The sequence below is a fragment of the Cydia strobilella genome, chromosome 2 (genome assembly GCF_947568885.1).
Source record: "Cydia strobilella chromosome 2, ilCydStro3.1, whole genome shotgun sequence".
Classification (NCBI taxonomy): domain Eukaryota; kingdom Metazoa; phylum Arthropoda; class Insecta; order Lepidoptera; family Tortricidae; genus Cydia; species Cydia strobilella.
Window position 1 is genome coordinate 13,762,874 of NC_086042.1, and position 15,728 is coordinate 13,778,601.

General features: G+C 37.7%; 1 protein-coding gene across 1 annotated transcript; it reads left to right on the forward strand.

Moving 5' to 3' along the window:
• The first annotated feature begins 1,925 nt into the window (after positions 1-1,925).
• Positions 1,926-15,643, forward strand: LOC134749486 (uncharacterized). Its single transcript, XM_063684430.1, has 6 exons — positions 1,926-1,992; positions 3,321-3,526; positions 4,620-4,755; positions 9,964-10,097; positions 12,159-12,318; positions 15,528-15,643. Exons 1-6 carry the CDS (start codon positions 1,926-1,928, stop codon positions 15,617-15,619), a joined length of 795 nt encoding a protein of 264 aa, XP_063540500.1. The 3' UTR covers positions 15,620-15,643.
• Positions 15,644-15,728: the final 85 nt, after the last annotated feature.

Consider the following 15,728-nt stretch of genomic DNA (forward strand, 5'->3'; position numbering starts at 1 on the left):
AATTAATTAAAATCGTTCCAAGTAAACGCGCATAAAAAATAGAGTCTTGCTTGACTTTCGGCTTAAATTAAAACGTGAATATCACAGTAACCGCAATGTCTGTATCATGGCAGTCACCATATTTGACAGGGCATGCAATTTCACCGGATACGCATAATAAGCTGTCCGCAGAAATTCTCGCCATGAATGCGTAATGTAATCAAGGCGATAAATACACGCAAATCCTTTGGTTGATTGATTTCAATACCACGCTGGAGGCAAACCATGCTTGGTCGCAATTGAAAACTACTAAAGTAAAAATAAATTTAAATATACCAGATATTTATGTGATTAAATAGTAATGTGGGTTTGTGGGTCATCCTCGACACTGAGATAGATCTAACTATCTCTCGTTCACTAAAACGAAAAGTTTGTCAAAGACAAAATTACAATTTTGTACCTACCCTTGTTTGGCAGGAAAAAGATAATGAAAATTAGTAATAATATTCAGGGTACTACTTAATTGATTTTTAATGGATGTGATGTCATATACTATACAATCCATGGTGTCACTTTTGACATCTGAAATATCATAATTATTGCAAATTGATTTCATAGCTGGTATAAAACTTACTTAGACACATCTTAGATACCTAAATACTTATAGTTAGATAGCATTTTACTAAATCACAAGTTAGCAATGCCAAAAGCTATCACTAAAAAACTTGAAACACCGCTCAACTTTCTGTAAATATTTTCTCACTGGTCTTCATCTTTTCATAAGCTCAGGGATTTATACAAACAGTATTTTATTACAACATTTCACAAAACGAGTCGTTAAATGTAATGCAAAATCGAAATTGCTTTTTCGATATTAATTAAATTATAATATTCATCTCGTTGTAATAATGCGAGAATAAATATAATTAAAAAGCGGCCGTGGCCATATTTTAACTAAGTAAGTAAAATAATTATTTTACGTTAATAGGATTTGGTTTTCTTATACCTACCGGATGGATTAAAAGTTTTCTTTTTATTACTTAACCTAATAGTACTCAGTGAGACAAATGAGGAGAAAGTTTATTAAATTGTTGCCCATCATAAAAGCGGCGTTTGACTGAGCGTAACATTGTGTCTATAATTATACAGTAGTAGACGTCTATTTAGGGTTCCGTACCCAAAGAGTAAAAATGGGACCCTATTACTAAGACTCCACTGTCCGTCTGTCTGTCTGTCTGTCACAGCTGAAATTTTCACAGAGGTTTCTGTTGCCGCTATAACAACAATAAAAACTAAAAACAGAATAAAATAAATGTTTTCGTGCGCGAGTCCGACTTGTACTTGTTAAATTTACTTGTTAACTAGTTAAACATTTGGTAATTGAAAAGTATTTTGTTTTAGCGAGATTTACATAAAGCATTATTGAATAAATACTTATTCAATTCTTAGTTTATGCGCTGCAAGCTTTTCAGCAACTCTACATTGCAAATTTTTTGAATAATGTTTACCGGACTAGGTGTGAAGTATAATTAAAATGCATTTCCACAAGTTATGCTTACTAATTCTATTTTTAATTAAATATTTATTACCTACGTCAAAAGAGTTCTTAAAGTAAGTGATTTCCATAAATAAATAAAATTCCAAATATACAATTAAAGTGATTTCCTAGCATCAATTGAATGCTATTTACGTAGGAGCGTCTACGTTCGCTCGGCTGCGCTAGTCGTATGTAGCTTCGTAGCAACAGTTGCAAACGGCTCGCTTTACGCTACGCTCGTTTGCTACGATATTTCATATCTTCTGCGCTACTTTGCGAAGTTACAAATAAGATAACCGTTCTTTTTGTGCGTAATTATTTTAAATTAATTACTCTTATAGTGAAGTAAACGATTTAGAAAATAAATATAAGCAATGATTCTATATCTGATTTATTATAATTAAAAACAATGTTAATCAAGAAAATGAAGAAAATTATAATCGTGTGTTGTTATCTGCTTCTAGCAAACATTAAAGGTAATTTTTTTATTATATTAATGTAGAAAAACAAATTAGTATCTAGGTTTTACCAGTACATTAAAATGAAACAAAACACACTTTAAACATTGAAATAATTCTAGATTTGTCTAAGAGCAGCATTTAAATTTTAAAGGGCCCCCTGGTTCCGGTGATCCTCGATCTGTAACTCACCGTTTTCTCGTATTTTTATGGTTTATCGTATTATCAACAAAGTATTCAAAGTTTCCTTCAGAACACAACGTTATTTTCGAGATATTCGGCATATTGATAGTTTTTGACAAAAAACGGTTTCTGAGCATAATTTTTATCCATACCATGCAAGTGAAAAAATAAAGAAAATAAATAAATATTATACAAATTGTTCCATCAAAAGAAAAGTCCATACAAATCACAAAAACAAGTGTTTTTTTTTATTTTATTAAAATAAAGTATTTAACAATCGATGACCGTTAACTCAACACTTGTATTGTATCTATAGAATTTGATGGAGATTTTTGACGGAGAATTATCCACTAATTTAGTCAGAAATAGTAATTTTCATTCGGTGCCCCTTAAAATTTGTTGACCTTAAGGTTTCTTTAACCTTATACAAAACAATATAAATGGATAGGTATTCATTAAAACTGTCTATAAATACAATAAAATGTTATTGATTTGATACTGGGAACGAAATACTCTCGTTCCAAAATGGAAACTTTCCGATAACTTTTTGTAAAATTTCCGCAACTTGCTCATCAGTGAAAGTATAATTAAATGGGTTTTTTCACTAGTGAATACTAAAACAATTTCAACAAGGCCCATTAGGATAGTGATACATGAAAACTGTTCTACCATAATGTTTGTTACGTCCTTATTCGGCACACATTACTTATGAATAAGTAAGCCGTGTCTCAGGAGCGTAGCGTTTACTGATAACATTGCATGCTCGTTTTCTTATTTCTTGGACTACGAAATAAAATGTATATAGGTACATACATTTATGCTACAAACAACATTTTTCTTTTACATGCCTACCTACTATAGTTAGTCTCGGTGTTTCTAGTAGAAACTTTCTACTTATATTTTTTTCTCCAATGTGCTCGAAAAAAAACACCTTATTGTAGCAAAATAGTACCTACGGAAAGTTTTTAGTGGTACGTTTTATAGCGGACGGGAAGTGAACAAAAATCCATTACTGCATTGTTTTTTACCTTTCAAAAACATGTATATAAAGTACACATTGTTATCAAAAGTTGATAATCTACATATAGAGTTGTGCTTGAAATTTTATCTTTAAATATTATACTTGAATATGCTATGCTAAAGAGGATATTTTCTACCTACAGGACTGTTGTGTCTCCGAGTGCTAGGTATAACCGTCCCACCTCTAAAACAGCGTGGTGAGTCTGCCTCATTAACATGTGATTACGATTTGGAGGGCGGCAGACTCTACTCCGTGAAGTGGTACCGGGACACAGAGGAGTTCTATCGGTATATGCCGCGGCTCCGCCCGCCACAGCATGCTCACAGGCTAGATGGAGTGAAAGTTGACGTAAGTGACTATTAGTAGATTATTCACATTGCTATTTGAGTCATAAACTTTTTTATTATGCGTCAACCTGTATTGCACTAGACCCGTGGACATCATAAAATACTTAATTATCTTGCTGGACCCTTGTTTATGCATGTTCAAACCTTCTATATACTTCTTTAAATCTATACGTTAGTAAAATGCACCAAAATCGTTAACATTTGTAGTATCTTAAATTATTTCTAAAATTAGGTAATCGGTTTGCTTATGATATGTCCTAAATATGGCGACTAAATATGTATAGGGTACGTACTTTTCTATCGCAAAAGCAATGTAAGAGTAATAGCCAACATTCACATACCAACATCCTGCAAGGAATATTTTGTTAGCGTAAAATTACTAACAGTATATACACTCACTGTACATTTATGAAGTGTGTATATTTGTTAAGCTGCACAATAAAATGTCTAAAAAGAAAAGAAATGTAACAGTTGTCAAAACACGATATCCGGATAGACTCGTGCTCCCAAAAATACACACTGCAATGAGGTGTAGAAATTGTTACGCCATGTCTATTAAGATATTATTATTCAATCATTTACCACATCAATTAAGAGAACTACCCCTCAAAAAATCAAGAAATGATGATCATGAATGATGATCATTATAAAATTACTGTAGTTTCCAAAAATATATGTTTTTTCATACATAAATATTGTAATTTAATGTTTTTCGCTATGAATTGTTATGACCAGACATGCAGTCTCCGATTGAAAGTAAGTTCTAAGGAAAAAATCACGGCAGTCACTTTAATTAAGTACTGATTATGCTTTGCCTTGTCTTTTTGGTTTCCTCGTATTTAACAATCTTTTATACTAATAGGTCTAATAGCTAGCCTATTGTGACGGAAGGGTGAAACAAAGCACTTAAAATATCTGACATGTTTAAATAATAATGTCTCTACAAATAGAGATGTGTCAGACAGAATTTATCGAACGTTATCGTGCATTTCGCTCGTATAGGTACTTGTCCGTACATGTCGAGATACAGTAGAGAGGATACAATTTGTGTTATGTAGGTAGTTATGTGACAATCTGAGTTACTCGTTTCACAGTTGGAAAAATCCAGCGCGCGGCGAGTGCACCTCCGAGACCTCACCCTGCGTTCCCGAGGCCTGTACCGCTGCGAGGTGTCCGAGGAGGCGCCCTCCTTCTACTCCGCTCAGGCTGAGGGCTACATGGAAGTCTATTGTAAGTGACGAACCCCTTCACTTTAAGCATGCGATGAGTGCTAGAACTGTTCATTAAATAGGATTCATGAGTTTCAGGCACCATATTTAATTATTTCACATGCGCTTCAAATTCGGTTGGTGCAATTCTCCCTAAATAACACACCAAAGCCTGAATTGGGTTGGAAACGAAAGAAAGGTGGATTAAATGAGTTGATTTTTTAAATAGCTATATTTATTCTTATTCATTTATTTATTTTATATATGCATCCTACTCGAGTTAATCTACTAGGGCACAGCTCGGTCGGGTTTATTCGATCTCACAAGCAAACTCACATCGCTGATATCGCAAGTTGCATTTTTTTGCTGCCCCACTTAAGGAGACGCTTTAAACGAATACTTAAGTTATGATTCTCTTAACTCGACAGCTGTGCAGTGTCATCTCATATCTAGGTAACTTTTCTAGAGTTAATATTTTACCGCTCTCTCCCAGACACTTTAAAATTCATAAGTTATATCAAACGCGCGGTAAGCTAGTTTCTGAGTGTCTCCGCTTGAATTAATTGATGAAGATAGATGAACTAGACTTCGTTATAAGAGATGGGTAATGACGTTATAAATATTGAATATCATTTCATTAATATCCACCTAACTTATGTACGAAATATCATTTGATTTTTACCAGTCGCTTTTCGGTGAAGGAAATGATCGTGAGGAAACCGGACTAATCCCAATAAGGTCTAGTTTACCCTCTGAATTGGAAGGTCAGATGGCAGTCGCTTTCGTAGAAACTAGTGCCTACGCCAAGTCATGGGATTAGTTGCCAAGCGGACCCTGCGGACCCCAGACTCCCATGAGCCGTGGCGAAAATTCCGGGATAACGCGAGGAAGAAGAAGATTTCATTAATCCACCTCCTGGGATTGAGCAAACTCGGATTACACGCATTTTCAGGACCACATGAAGGTATTAAAACAATTACCAGCTTGCTGAGAATTAATTCCTCACAACGCTTTTTATGGTTCCGTAGCCAAATGGCAAAAAAACGAAACCCTTATAGATTCGTCATGTCTGTCTGTCTGTCTGTCTGTCCGTCCGTATGTCACAGACACTTTTCTCTGAAACTATACTTTTGAAACTTGGTAAGTAGATGTATTCTGTGAACCGCATTAAGATTTTCACACAAAAATAGAAAAAAAAAACAATATATTTTGGGGGTTCCCCATACTTGGAACTAAAACTCAAAAAAAAATTTTTCATCAAACCCAACGTGTGGGGTATCTATGGATAGGTCTTCAAAAATGATATTGAGGTTTCTAACTACCGAAAATTGGTTTGAACGAGATCTAGTAAGTAGTTTTTTTTAATACGTCATAAATCGTAAACCGCAATTTTCACATAAAAAATACATTGTTAAAATTATGTAATGTACGGAACGCTCGGTGCGCGAGTCCGACTCGCACTTGGCCGGTTTTTTTGGGTCTAATTTGATTGGTCTATGTGTACGGAGCACAAAATTACGTCTATTAGGTAAGTATTAGGTACCTACAAGAACGTTACATTTTATCCTATCCTATTTAGCTATGGTTAAATAATATAGGTAGGTAAAAATATTTTCCATAAGTATGTTATTTAGTAAATAGGACAAAATTTATTTCATTGAAAAATATCCAAAAAATACAAACGTGTTTATGAAGATTAATTAAATTTAATACATGTAATATTCGTCATATAAGTTAAATAAATAATTATTATAAACCCAAATTTAAAACTATCAACTAACCTAAGACCCGTTCCGTGGCATGCCTGGTCCAAAAGTCCCCATCACACTCGCAGCGTTGCCGCGCTGTATGGCAATGGAGACTTGTTGGACAAGCCAAGACCCAGATCGGGGATCGCTCCCCCTCTCTCTCAGCCGCCGACCCAGTTCTCTGAACAATTCGGACGCCTCGCTGCACCATGGTCCGGCTGTTTCGACAGCAACGGGCACAAAATCGTACGCCCCCTGTAACCCGGAGTATTTGGCATGCTTATTTTTGGCGGCAATTTCTGCCGCTGAACCTGCCGCTTTTACCGTGTGTCTTAGATGGGACGCAGCAAATGTGCTAACACATGTTGCATCCCATAAAAGACACCGCCCCCTCCGCCAGGGAACTAAGGTGAGCCCGTCGGGTCTTTTACCGTCTGACCGTGACAAGCCTGGTGGTTCCAATATGCACGGGATATTGGCCGACACCATTGCCCGCCGCACAATTTCATTTAAAGAGTGGTGTCTCGGGAAACGACCGGCGCACCTCTGGCAACTCAGCCCGTGGTGACCATTCTCCTCAACCATCATACCACAAATGCATCGGTGCGCGTTGCACACTTTGCATCCCAACCTTAGGGCCACTGCAATTCTCAGAGAGTCGTTGTCCAACAGTGTGCCCAGGTGCGGAGACGGCAAAGCATGCAACCACGCTCCCGACTCAGGCATGGTACCCGCCTTGAGGCGCGCCAAGTCGGTCCCCGAAGCCCCACTCTCCAAACTTGCACGCGCAAGCTTGCAAAGGATGTCATCCCATGCTCTCTGCACCACCACGCTATCAGGACGTTCACCGGTAGGGCATAATGTGGCCCATTTCGCCAAAGCCTCGGAAACGAATGGCACGCACACATCGCTACCCTGGACTCCCAGAATACGAGCAACGAGACCCGCCGAACCATGCGCCGACGCTAAAAAGGCCACCAAACCGATGTCCTGTACTCGCCGAACACCAAGACCGCCGTATCGAACCGGTAAGGAAGCCTGACGCCACTGAGTTTCGTTCAGACTCACATTCAGCAGCGATTCCAACGCAACCCTGAGCGTGTCGTCCAGAGAAAGCATATCCTGTTCAAAAAGCCAAGTGGGGGACGTGCGTAAAGTGTACACCATGCGGGGCAACGCGAAACAGTTCCGCAACAAAATGAGGGAGACATGGGCAGCCAGATGGGCCAAATGCTCGCGTACCCCCGAGAGTGCCTGCCTTTTAAGTTGTAGTACCGAGCTGACACCCTCGGAGAATATGGGAGCACCTAGCAAATGGAAGGAGGATTTATCAATCTGCCTCATTCCAGGCAAAACCGCTTCAAGTTCCGTAAAAGCTTCCCTGGTTATGCCCCCGCAGGTGAAACACTCGCATTTGGATGGATTAATCTCCAGGCCTATCCCCTTTAAAGCTGGCATTAAGGTCTTTAAACTCTCGACGACCACGTCTGGGCTACCTCCAATGACGCCGTCATCCAAATACCAGACATTTAACGGGGCTTTCACCTCCGAGATTATTCTATGGATGGCCAAGCAGAAAATAAGGGGCCCTAGGGGGTCTCCCTGCTGAGCCCCGACTTGCGACTGGATGACATTACCAGAGTAGAACAAGTTACTTGGAGCGGCATAGCATTGGTAAATGAAAGGGTATAAAGAGGGAGCTTTCTCTAGGACTTCCTTCAGAATGATATCTCTTTCCACCGTGTTAAACGCGTTTTTTATATCGAGCTTGATGATGACATTATCAGATGCATGGCGCTCAACAGCATAGTGACGAGTGGCATGAATCGCCGCCTCACAGCCTAGCACAGTGCCAAAACCCATCTGCCTGGGGAGCAAATAGCCCGACATTGGCTCCCTTACTGCTCGACAGCAAAGTTTAGCCGTGAGACGACGGAAAATGCTGCCTACCGCAATTGGTCTGATGCCACCGTCCTTCTTGGATAAAGCACAAAGCGATGCCCCATAGAGGAACGGCCTAACCTCTATATTCAGCATACCTCTCAGTAAAAAATTGCAAAGTTTTGCGAGGGAGTCCAACAAACGGGGACCGTTATCCCCCGCGGAAGGTGAAGTCAGTTCCTTTAGGTGCTGGGGCCTCAAACCATCGAACCCAGAAGCTGACCCGTTATAGAAAGAGGCAATTGCCCCAGCCACGTCCATTGGCGTTACGGACAAAAAAGGGTTTGCACTACCAGGCTCAGGAGGCATACCTACTAACCTCGACGGTGGCGGGTGTTTATCTTTCAAAGCCTGTAGGGTATTATCGTTATCAGGAGCCAGAGCAGAATCCGAGAGAAGCAGTCGAACGGCTCCCCTTAGGTCACCATCATGCACTTTAGTCTCAATAGCCCGGTATACTGAGGCCGGCCTGTTCGAGGACTGTGTGAGTGGAAAGCATTGATTGATGACATTAATGTTATTTTTTACCTTTGTTGTCAGCGATTGGGGTTCAGTGGCATCCGGCACCCTTAAAGCCGAGTAAGAAAAAGAAAGCAAACTGCACCAATCCTCAACACTATTAGTGCGCAAGCAATCATTTATGACCGAGCACAGTTTACCTGCAGCAAGGCACCTAGCTCCCTTAGGTATGTGTCTCAATACCCGAACCTTAGCCTTTAAAGCTGGTATATCAGCAAGGCCCAGTCCCGTTTGCGTTTGAGGCACCTCCCGAGACCCATCGCTTGAAACTCCGGTTGGATTATGATCAGCACGCGATGCATTTGAGCCGTGGACTCGGGTTAAATGAATGTTAAGCCCCTTTTGACCCTTGAAGAAACGAACAGGTGAGCAAAACGGACATGGCACTGGGTCAGCGTCGGCGTTCCCCCGAGGCGAAGGCTGGGGAGGGGTGACATTAGCGGCATTGGCCTCATTCGACATTGAAAGTATAAATAGCAAATAAATAACGTCTATAAATTAAATATGTCACAATTTGAATAAAATAAATTGAATATTATGTCACAATTCCAAAATTCTAAAACTAAAAAAAAAAAAAAAAAAAAAATTCCTACCACACAAACAAAAAACAGTACGAATTATTAATTCATCAAAAAGATAGGTGCATGTATAATAATAATTCTGAATACAAAAATTTTTAATCCCTATATCCTAAAAATCGTTAGGTACACAAATAAAATCACGTATAATTTTTTTTTTTTTAAACATAGAATTACTTCAAACGTTAAGATTGCAATTTCTACCAAACTAAAAACTGCAGCTTCACAAAGAAAAAAAAAATAAAGAAACCTAAGAATATAATTTTATAATTATATAATTATATAATTTTCCATAATGTCAATATCCAGAGAGGAAAATGGGTACTCTTAATAAATTGCATTGATGTCGCAATTAAAACTACACTCGTTTTTTTATGGTATTGTCACTGCATTGACAATCGGAATATAACCTTGATTAACCAAATAAATTCTTTACTATTTCAGACTTTCCCCGCGAAAGTCCATATATAACAGGCCACGAGCGTCCCTACCGTCTCAACGAGCCTCTGGACGTGAATTGTTCTTCAGCCAAAGCTTTCCCGGCACCCGACTTGCAGTGGCTCATCGATGGACAAAAGGTAACTGTTTATTTACCGGTGCATTGAAGTTACACCTGAGTTATTGTAGTTATTGGAACATCATTAAGGGGGAGTCCGGCCATTGATTACGTGAGGGGTTTTTCGTGAGGATTCCTCTCAGAATATACGAATTATATACCTAGCCTACCTCTGGCTTCGAGTGATGGTCCCTGTCCCTGTGACAGTTCATTTTTAGGGTTCCGTACCCAAAGGGTAAAAACGGGACCCCATTACTTAAGACTCCTCTGTCCGTCTATCTGTCACCAGGCTGTATTTCATCAACCGTGGTAGCTAGACAGTTGAAATTTTCACAGATGATGTATTTCTGTTGCCGCTATAACAACAAATACTAAAAAGTACGAAACCCTCGGTGGGCGAGTCCGACTCGCACTTGGTTTGTTATATGAAGAAGCTGTTACGTAAAATGTTTGTAGACATTTTTTGGATGTTTTAACACATTCATTAGTTTAATAAATGTAACCTTTAAATAATAGGTACCTAAAAAAGTATTTTTTCAATAAAGCCCTACCAAAAGAAACTTGAAGGAACTGTCACAGGGACTTAATCATTCGATGCGTGTGGTGAAGTATATACCTACCTACATAATACTGAATCGACACAATTAACAAATGTGCTACTTGCCATTCATAGTCACTGCGTCTAGGTAGGTATATATAGGTAAGTGTCTAATTCAACATTCTGGCCACGTCTTCTTATCTCACCAAATAGCGTATACTGTCTAAATAATATACCTTCGTAAACACTATTTTACATGTGAACGTGAGCGAAGGTAGATAACCAGTACTTCTGTCTTTTGCAACTTTCAGCAAACAAGAGTACTTACTCGTACGAAGTATCTCACTAGATAACAGCGACTACGTTCAGAACAATCGGAACCGATCTACTGCAAACCGATAACCTATTCCATCTTTAACCGGTTCTCACATTCCTTAGCATCGCCGAACGATCGATGAAAGACCACGTGGTCTCGCAGCATTTGTCTGCAACGGCCTCGTTGCCCTCATGTCATAAATTCATAATATGTATAATTTTCACCACTCCAGCTCGGAAAGGCTCTCTTTGTAATTCAAAAACTGATAAGAAAGTTGCATTTTATCCACATGTGAGGCAATGTAATCTGATGCAAATTTTGAGTTGTTTGCTCATGTACCTACTGATAGAATTGACTTTTAAATGATGGTTTTGAATGATAAATATTTAATAACGTAACGTTCATTTATATTTGATTTGGTTTCACGCCCTAGTAGGGTCCATGTCTGTACTGTCTAAAATGAAAGAACCTTGTAGTACCATGGTTGCAATAAACGATTATGATTATGAAAAAAACAAATAAGTAGATATTGCACGTCATTCAACCCATCCAGCGCTAATAATCACGACACTTTGTCGTTATACCTTTACGAATCATTTTCGTAGGTTTCAGAAGGAAAGTGTGCCAATTAGCTTGCTTATTTTTACAAAAACTGTCAACATTTCAGTTAGGTATTTCTAACCTATACCTATTAGTTCCTACCTATTAGTTCATAAACTTTGTCGCCTGAAAGAACGAGGTTCCTTTTTTGCGTCAATTCCGGTAGTTCTGATTTTTTGCAGACTTGTTTATGATGTTGGCCCAATGAATGGTAATACAACGCAACTTTGTGAAAAATCGAAAAAACCGCGAAAAGTTCGGTTTTTTTTAGATTTGAGCTGTTATAACCCTATAGGACTATATACTAGTTTTTAGTAGGTACCTTCTCAAGACGTTTTTATAGTAGACAAAATTTGCTACAATACGAAACTAGAATTGTCTCTGTAGATCTGATAATTTCCGAGATAAAGCCTTTCATAAACGTTTTTCGTCTTTCATAAACGATTTCCATTATTACACCGCACCACAAAATCAATAAAAAAGAATTACCTAATTCTTTATATCATAATTGTGCAGGTTTCTACCTTCTGGTATTTGGATTTTTGTCCTTCTGATTCTTTCGGTGTTGCTCTTAGATTTAAGGCACCTTATTAGGTAGTAGGTTAAGTACTTATTTCCTTTTTTTTCAGGTAACGGAGCGCTCCTGGTTAATCGCGTATGGGGCCAAACCTGCCCCGCAGGGGCTACTGGTATCCACACTGGGGTTGACGGCGCCGGCGAAACTGAATATGAAGCTCCGATGTATTGCAGTCATAGGCACGCATAGGAGGGAGAGGAGCATTATCATTGGTAAACCAATATAACATATATTGCGGCGTTCGTTCTCAAATGTACTTATATCAGTTGAGTAAATCTGAATGTTAAAATAGATAGGGAATAGGTGTACTTATTAATAAGTACATATAGGTACATTTGAAATAGTGGAAGTCGAAACCCCTTATTTAGAAAAACGCATTTAACTGATTTGCAAGACCGAAGTGATTCCATAAGTGCTTAGTGAACATTACAGTTTTGTACGGACACTAAAAACGGTGGAAGTTACAACAAAACTGCCAATGCGCAATACTTATATTTTTCATTAAGTTATCTAAGTAGGTACAGTAGTTATGTTTAAAGTATTATGTTGCTAGGACTTGTAGTTTTCAAATTATGCGTTGAAGTGTACTCCAAACAGGGAGGAGGAAATGACCGCTGCCTTGGTCCAGTCTGCACCCAATTTCCACCAACCGTATAAATTGAGGTTGAGGTTTTTTTTTATAAGCACCTAATATTTTACCTTATCATTAAAACAATCACTATTTTGTCCTTCAGAATGCAGTGATTAGCACAAATAAGAAAATAAGACGACTTAACCCATGTATTCTAAAACTTGAAAAGTGTCACTTCAAAGGTATAAGAAACTTGCGTTCTGTTCTGTTTGTTTTTTTTACAATCTTTTATTTAACTCGCCCTATTAGTTAGTGTGGGTACAATCTTGGAAGCTAAATTTGAACTGAAATTTTGCATACATATATAAATCGGATGACAATGCAATATTATGATGACATGGAGCTGATCTGATGATAGAGACAGGTGGCCATGGGAACTCTGCGATAAAACAACGCAAACATTGAACCCAAAAACGAAAATTTTGCCAAAGAGATTAATATTGAGATCGCTGCTTCGAATCCGCTCTCTGCTTATTATATGTAGGCAGGCTGGTAATAATCCAGTTCCGAAAAGCATCAATGCTATGTATTTACATAGCTAATACTTATAGCACAGGAAAAATAGCATATTTTGGCGGCAAAATATGTACATCCATGAAACTTTGTTTTTTATCTTTATCTTGGAACTAGAAATGAGGATCTGATGAGTCCTATCAACATTTAGGGTTCTGACCCCCTTTTCGGGGGTATGGTCAGGGGGTTCATTTAAAAAAATGCACAGTTTACAAACTGGGCATGTGAGGTGTCATTTTCGTGTAATTTTTTGCGCTGAATCGAATGAGATCATATTCATACTTATAGGGTCAATATTTTGCGAGATATGTATGGTTTTTATTGAAAAAATGAAAAAAAAATCAAGTCAAAAGTAGGTTTTAAGCAGCAAAAACAATTGGAAAACTTTTATTTATTTATTTAATCTTTATTCCACAAAAGAAAATACAATCATACAAAAGATGGACTTAATAATGCTATAAGGCATTCTCTATCAGTCAACCTTTGGACAAAGCAGATAATTTATAGGCGGTGCAACATCATGTTGTAATATAAAAACAAAGAACGTACTTTATTTACACAACTCACTAATTTGTGGCATGAGCACGAATATTTGTTCCCGAGTCATGTGTGTTTTCTGTGTATTTAAGGATCTATATAGGTATCATATATCCTTGTCTAAGTACTCAAAACGCAAGCCTTATTAAGCTCACTGTAGGACTTAGTCAATTTGTGTAGTACTCGTAATGTCCTATAATATTTATTTATTTATCAAGTAATATAAATAATAAACCAGCGCTGTTTGCGGCAAAGGTAAAAAACAACTCATCAAAATCCTCGAGAAAAATCCTGCCCTACAGGAGTGTGCTGCAGTCTTATGCAAAATATGCGAGGGGCTTTCTTGCTCCAACTCGGTCTTGGACAAAGGCATGGCCCCTGAACAAAACAATGACGATGAACTGAGTGAGTGATTTCGGAGAAAATGAAGAATAAATATAATATTAATAACTAAACATGTTCATAGTTGATATTAGGTACATATTGTACCTAGTGTAGTGCTCTTGAACAAGTTAGATCATTTACTAAATAATTGCATTCGGTTTATTTTTTGTCTCTGTAAATACGCTCATGTCTCCTCTTTCCGCTGGTTCCCTATACCTACCTACGAGTTGTCGCAACATTTGCATGCTTTACACCCTCTTTTCTGTCATTAACGATCTTCAATTCCCCGAATCCCATGGAGTTTCTCGCGTTCGTCAATTTCACTCTGCTGGCTACCTTTTCCGGTCTATACCATCTCACTAAACAGGTTACATGTCCAATTCATTCTTCATTCAGGTAGACACCATTAGAATAGTCTCCCTATTAAAATTAGACAGTGTCCAAACAGATTTGCATTTAAAAACTCCTACTTTTCTGACAGAATGGTAAATTCTAGAGTTTCTAATTTGAGTCATCTGATTTCTTATGTATGTGTACCTATGTATATGTATTTTTATAATATACTATATGTATGTAATATGCCTATGTATTATTTATATTACTTGTATACATGTTTAGTTGTATAAATCAATATTATACGACATTACGAGTAACAAATTAACTAAGTCCTATAGTGAGCTTAATAAGGCTTGCGTTGTGGGTACTTAGACAAGGATGTAATAATATATAAATACGTAAATACATAGAAAACACCCGTGACTCGGGCACAAATATTCGTGCTCATGCCACAAATAAATGAGTGTTGTAATTGAAGTATGTTCTTTGTTTTTATATTACAACATGATGTTGCACCGTCTATAAATTATCTGCTTTGTCGAAAGGTTGACTGGTAGATAATGCCTTATAGCATCAAGTCCATCTTTTGTACGATTGTATTTTCTTTTGTGCAATAAAGATAAAAGTTTTCCAATTGTTTTGCTGATTAAAACCTACTTTGATTTGAAATATTTGATTTTTTCAACAAAAACCATACATATCTCGCAAAATATTGATCCTATAAGTATGAATATGGTCTCATTCGACTCAGCGCAAAAAGTTACGCGAAAATGACACCTCACATGCCCAGTTTGTAAACTGTGCATTGTTTTTAAATGAACCCCCTGACCACACCCCCCGAAAAGGGGGTCAGAACCCTAAATGTTGATAGGACTCATCAGATCCTCATTTCTAGTTTCAAGATAAAGATAAAAAACAAAGTTTCATGGATGTACATATTTTGCCGCCAAATGGCCATATTTAGTCTTATTTTACCTGTACTATTACAAGATCTTTTCATAATATGCTTTCTATTTACAGAAACCAACTCTTCTATCCGTCTCCAACACTACGGGTTTGTGGCCATCACAACACTCGCTGTACTGAACATTATTTCCCCAAAAGTGTCATGATGCTGTAAATATTTGAATACCTACGTTTAATATATATTTAATGTAAATAAAATATAGTTACTTAATTTTCTTCTAGTTGTATTTAAAAAAACACGAGGGATACAACAAT

What these genes read in the sequence shown, in the direction of transcription:
- LOC134749486 (XM_063684430.1), top strand. Translation starts at nt 1,926, where the DNA reads ATGTTAATCAAGAAAATGAAGAAAATTATAATCGTGTGTTGTTATCTG. An exon ending in GCTTCTAGCAAACATTAAAG is followed by an intron (nt 1,993 to 3,320) that starts GTAATTTTTTTA and finishes TTCTACCTACAG; the next exon opens with GACTGTTGTGTCTCCGAGTG. An exon ending in GGAGAGGAGCATTATCATTG is followed by an intron (nt 12,319 to 15,527) that starts GTAAACCAATAT and finishes TTCTATTTACAG; the next exon opens with AAACCAACTCTTCTATCCGT.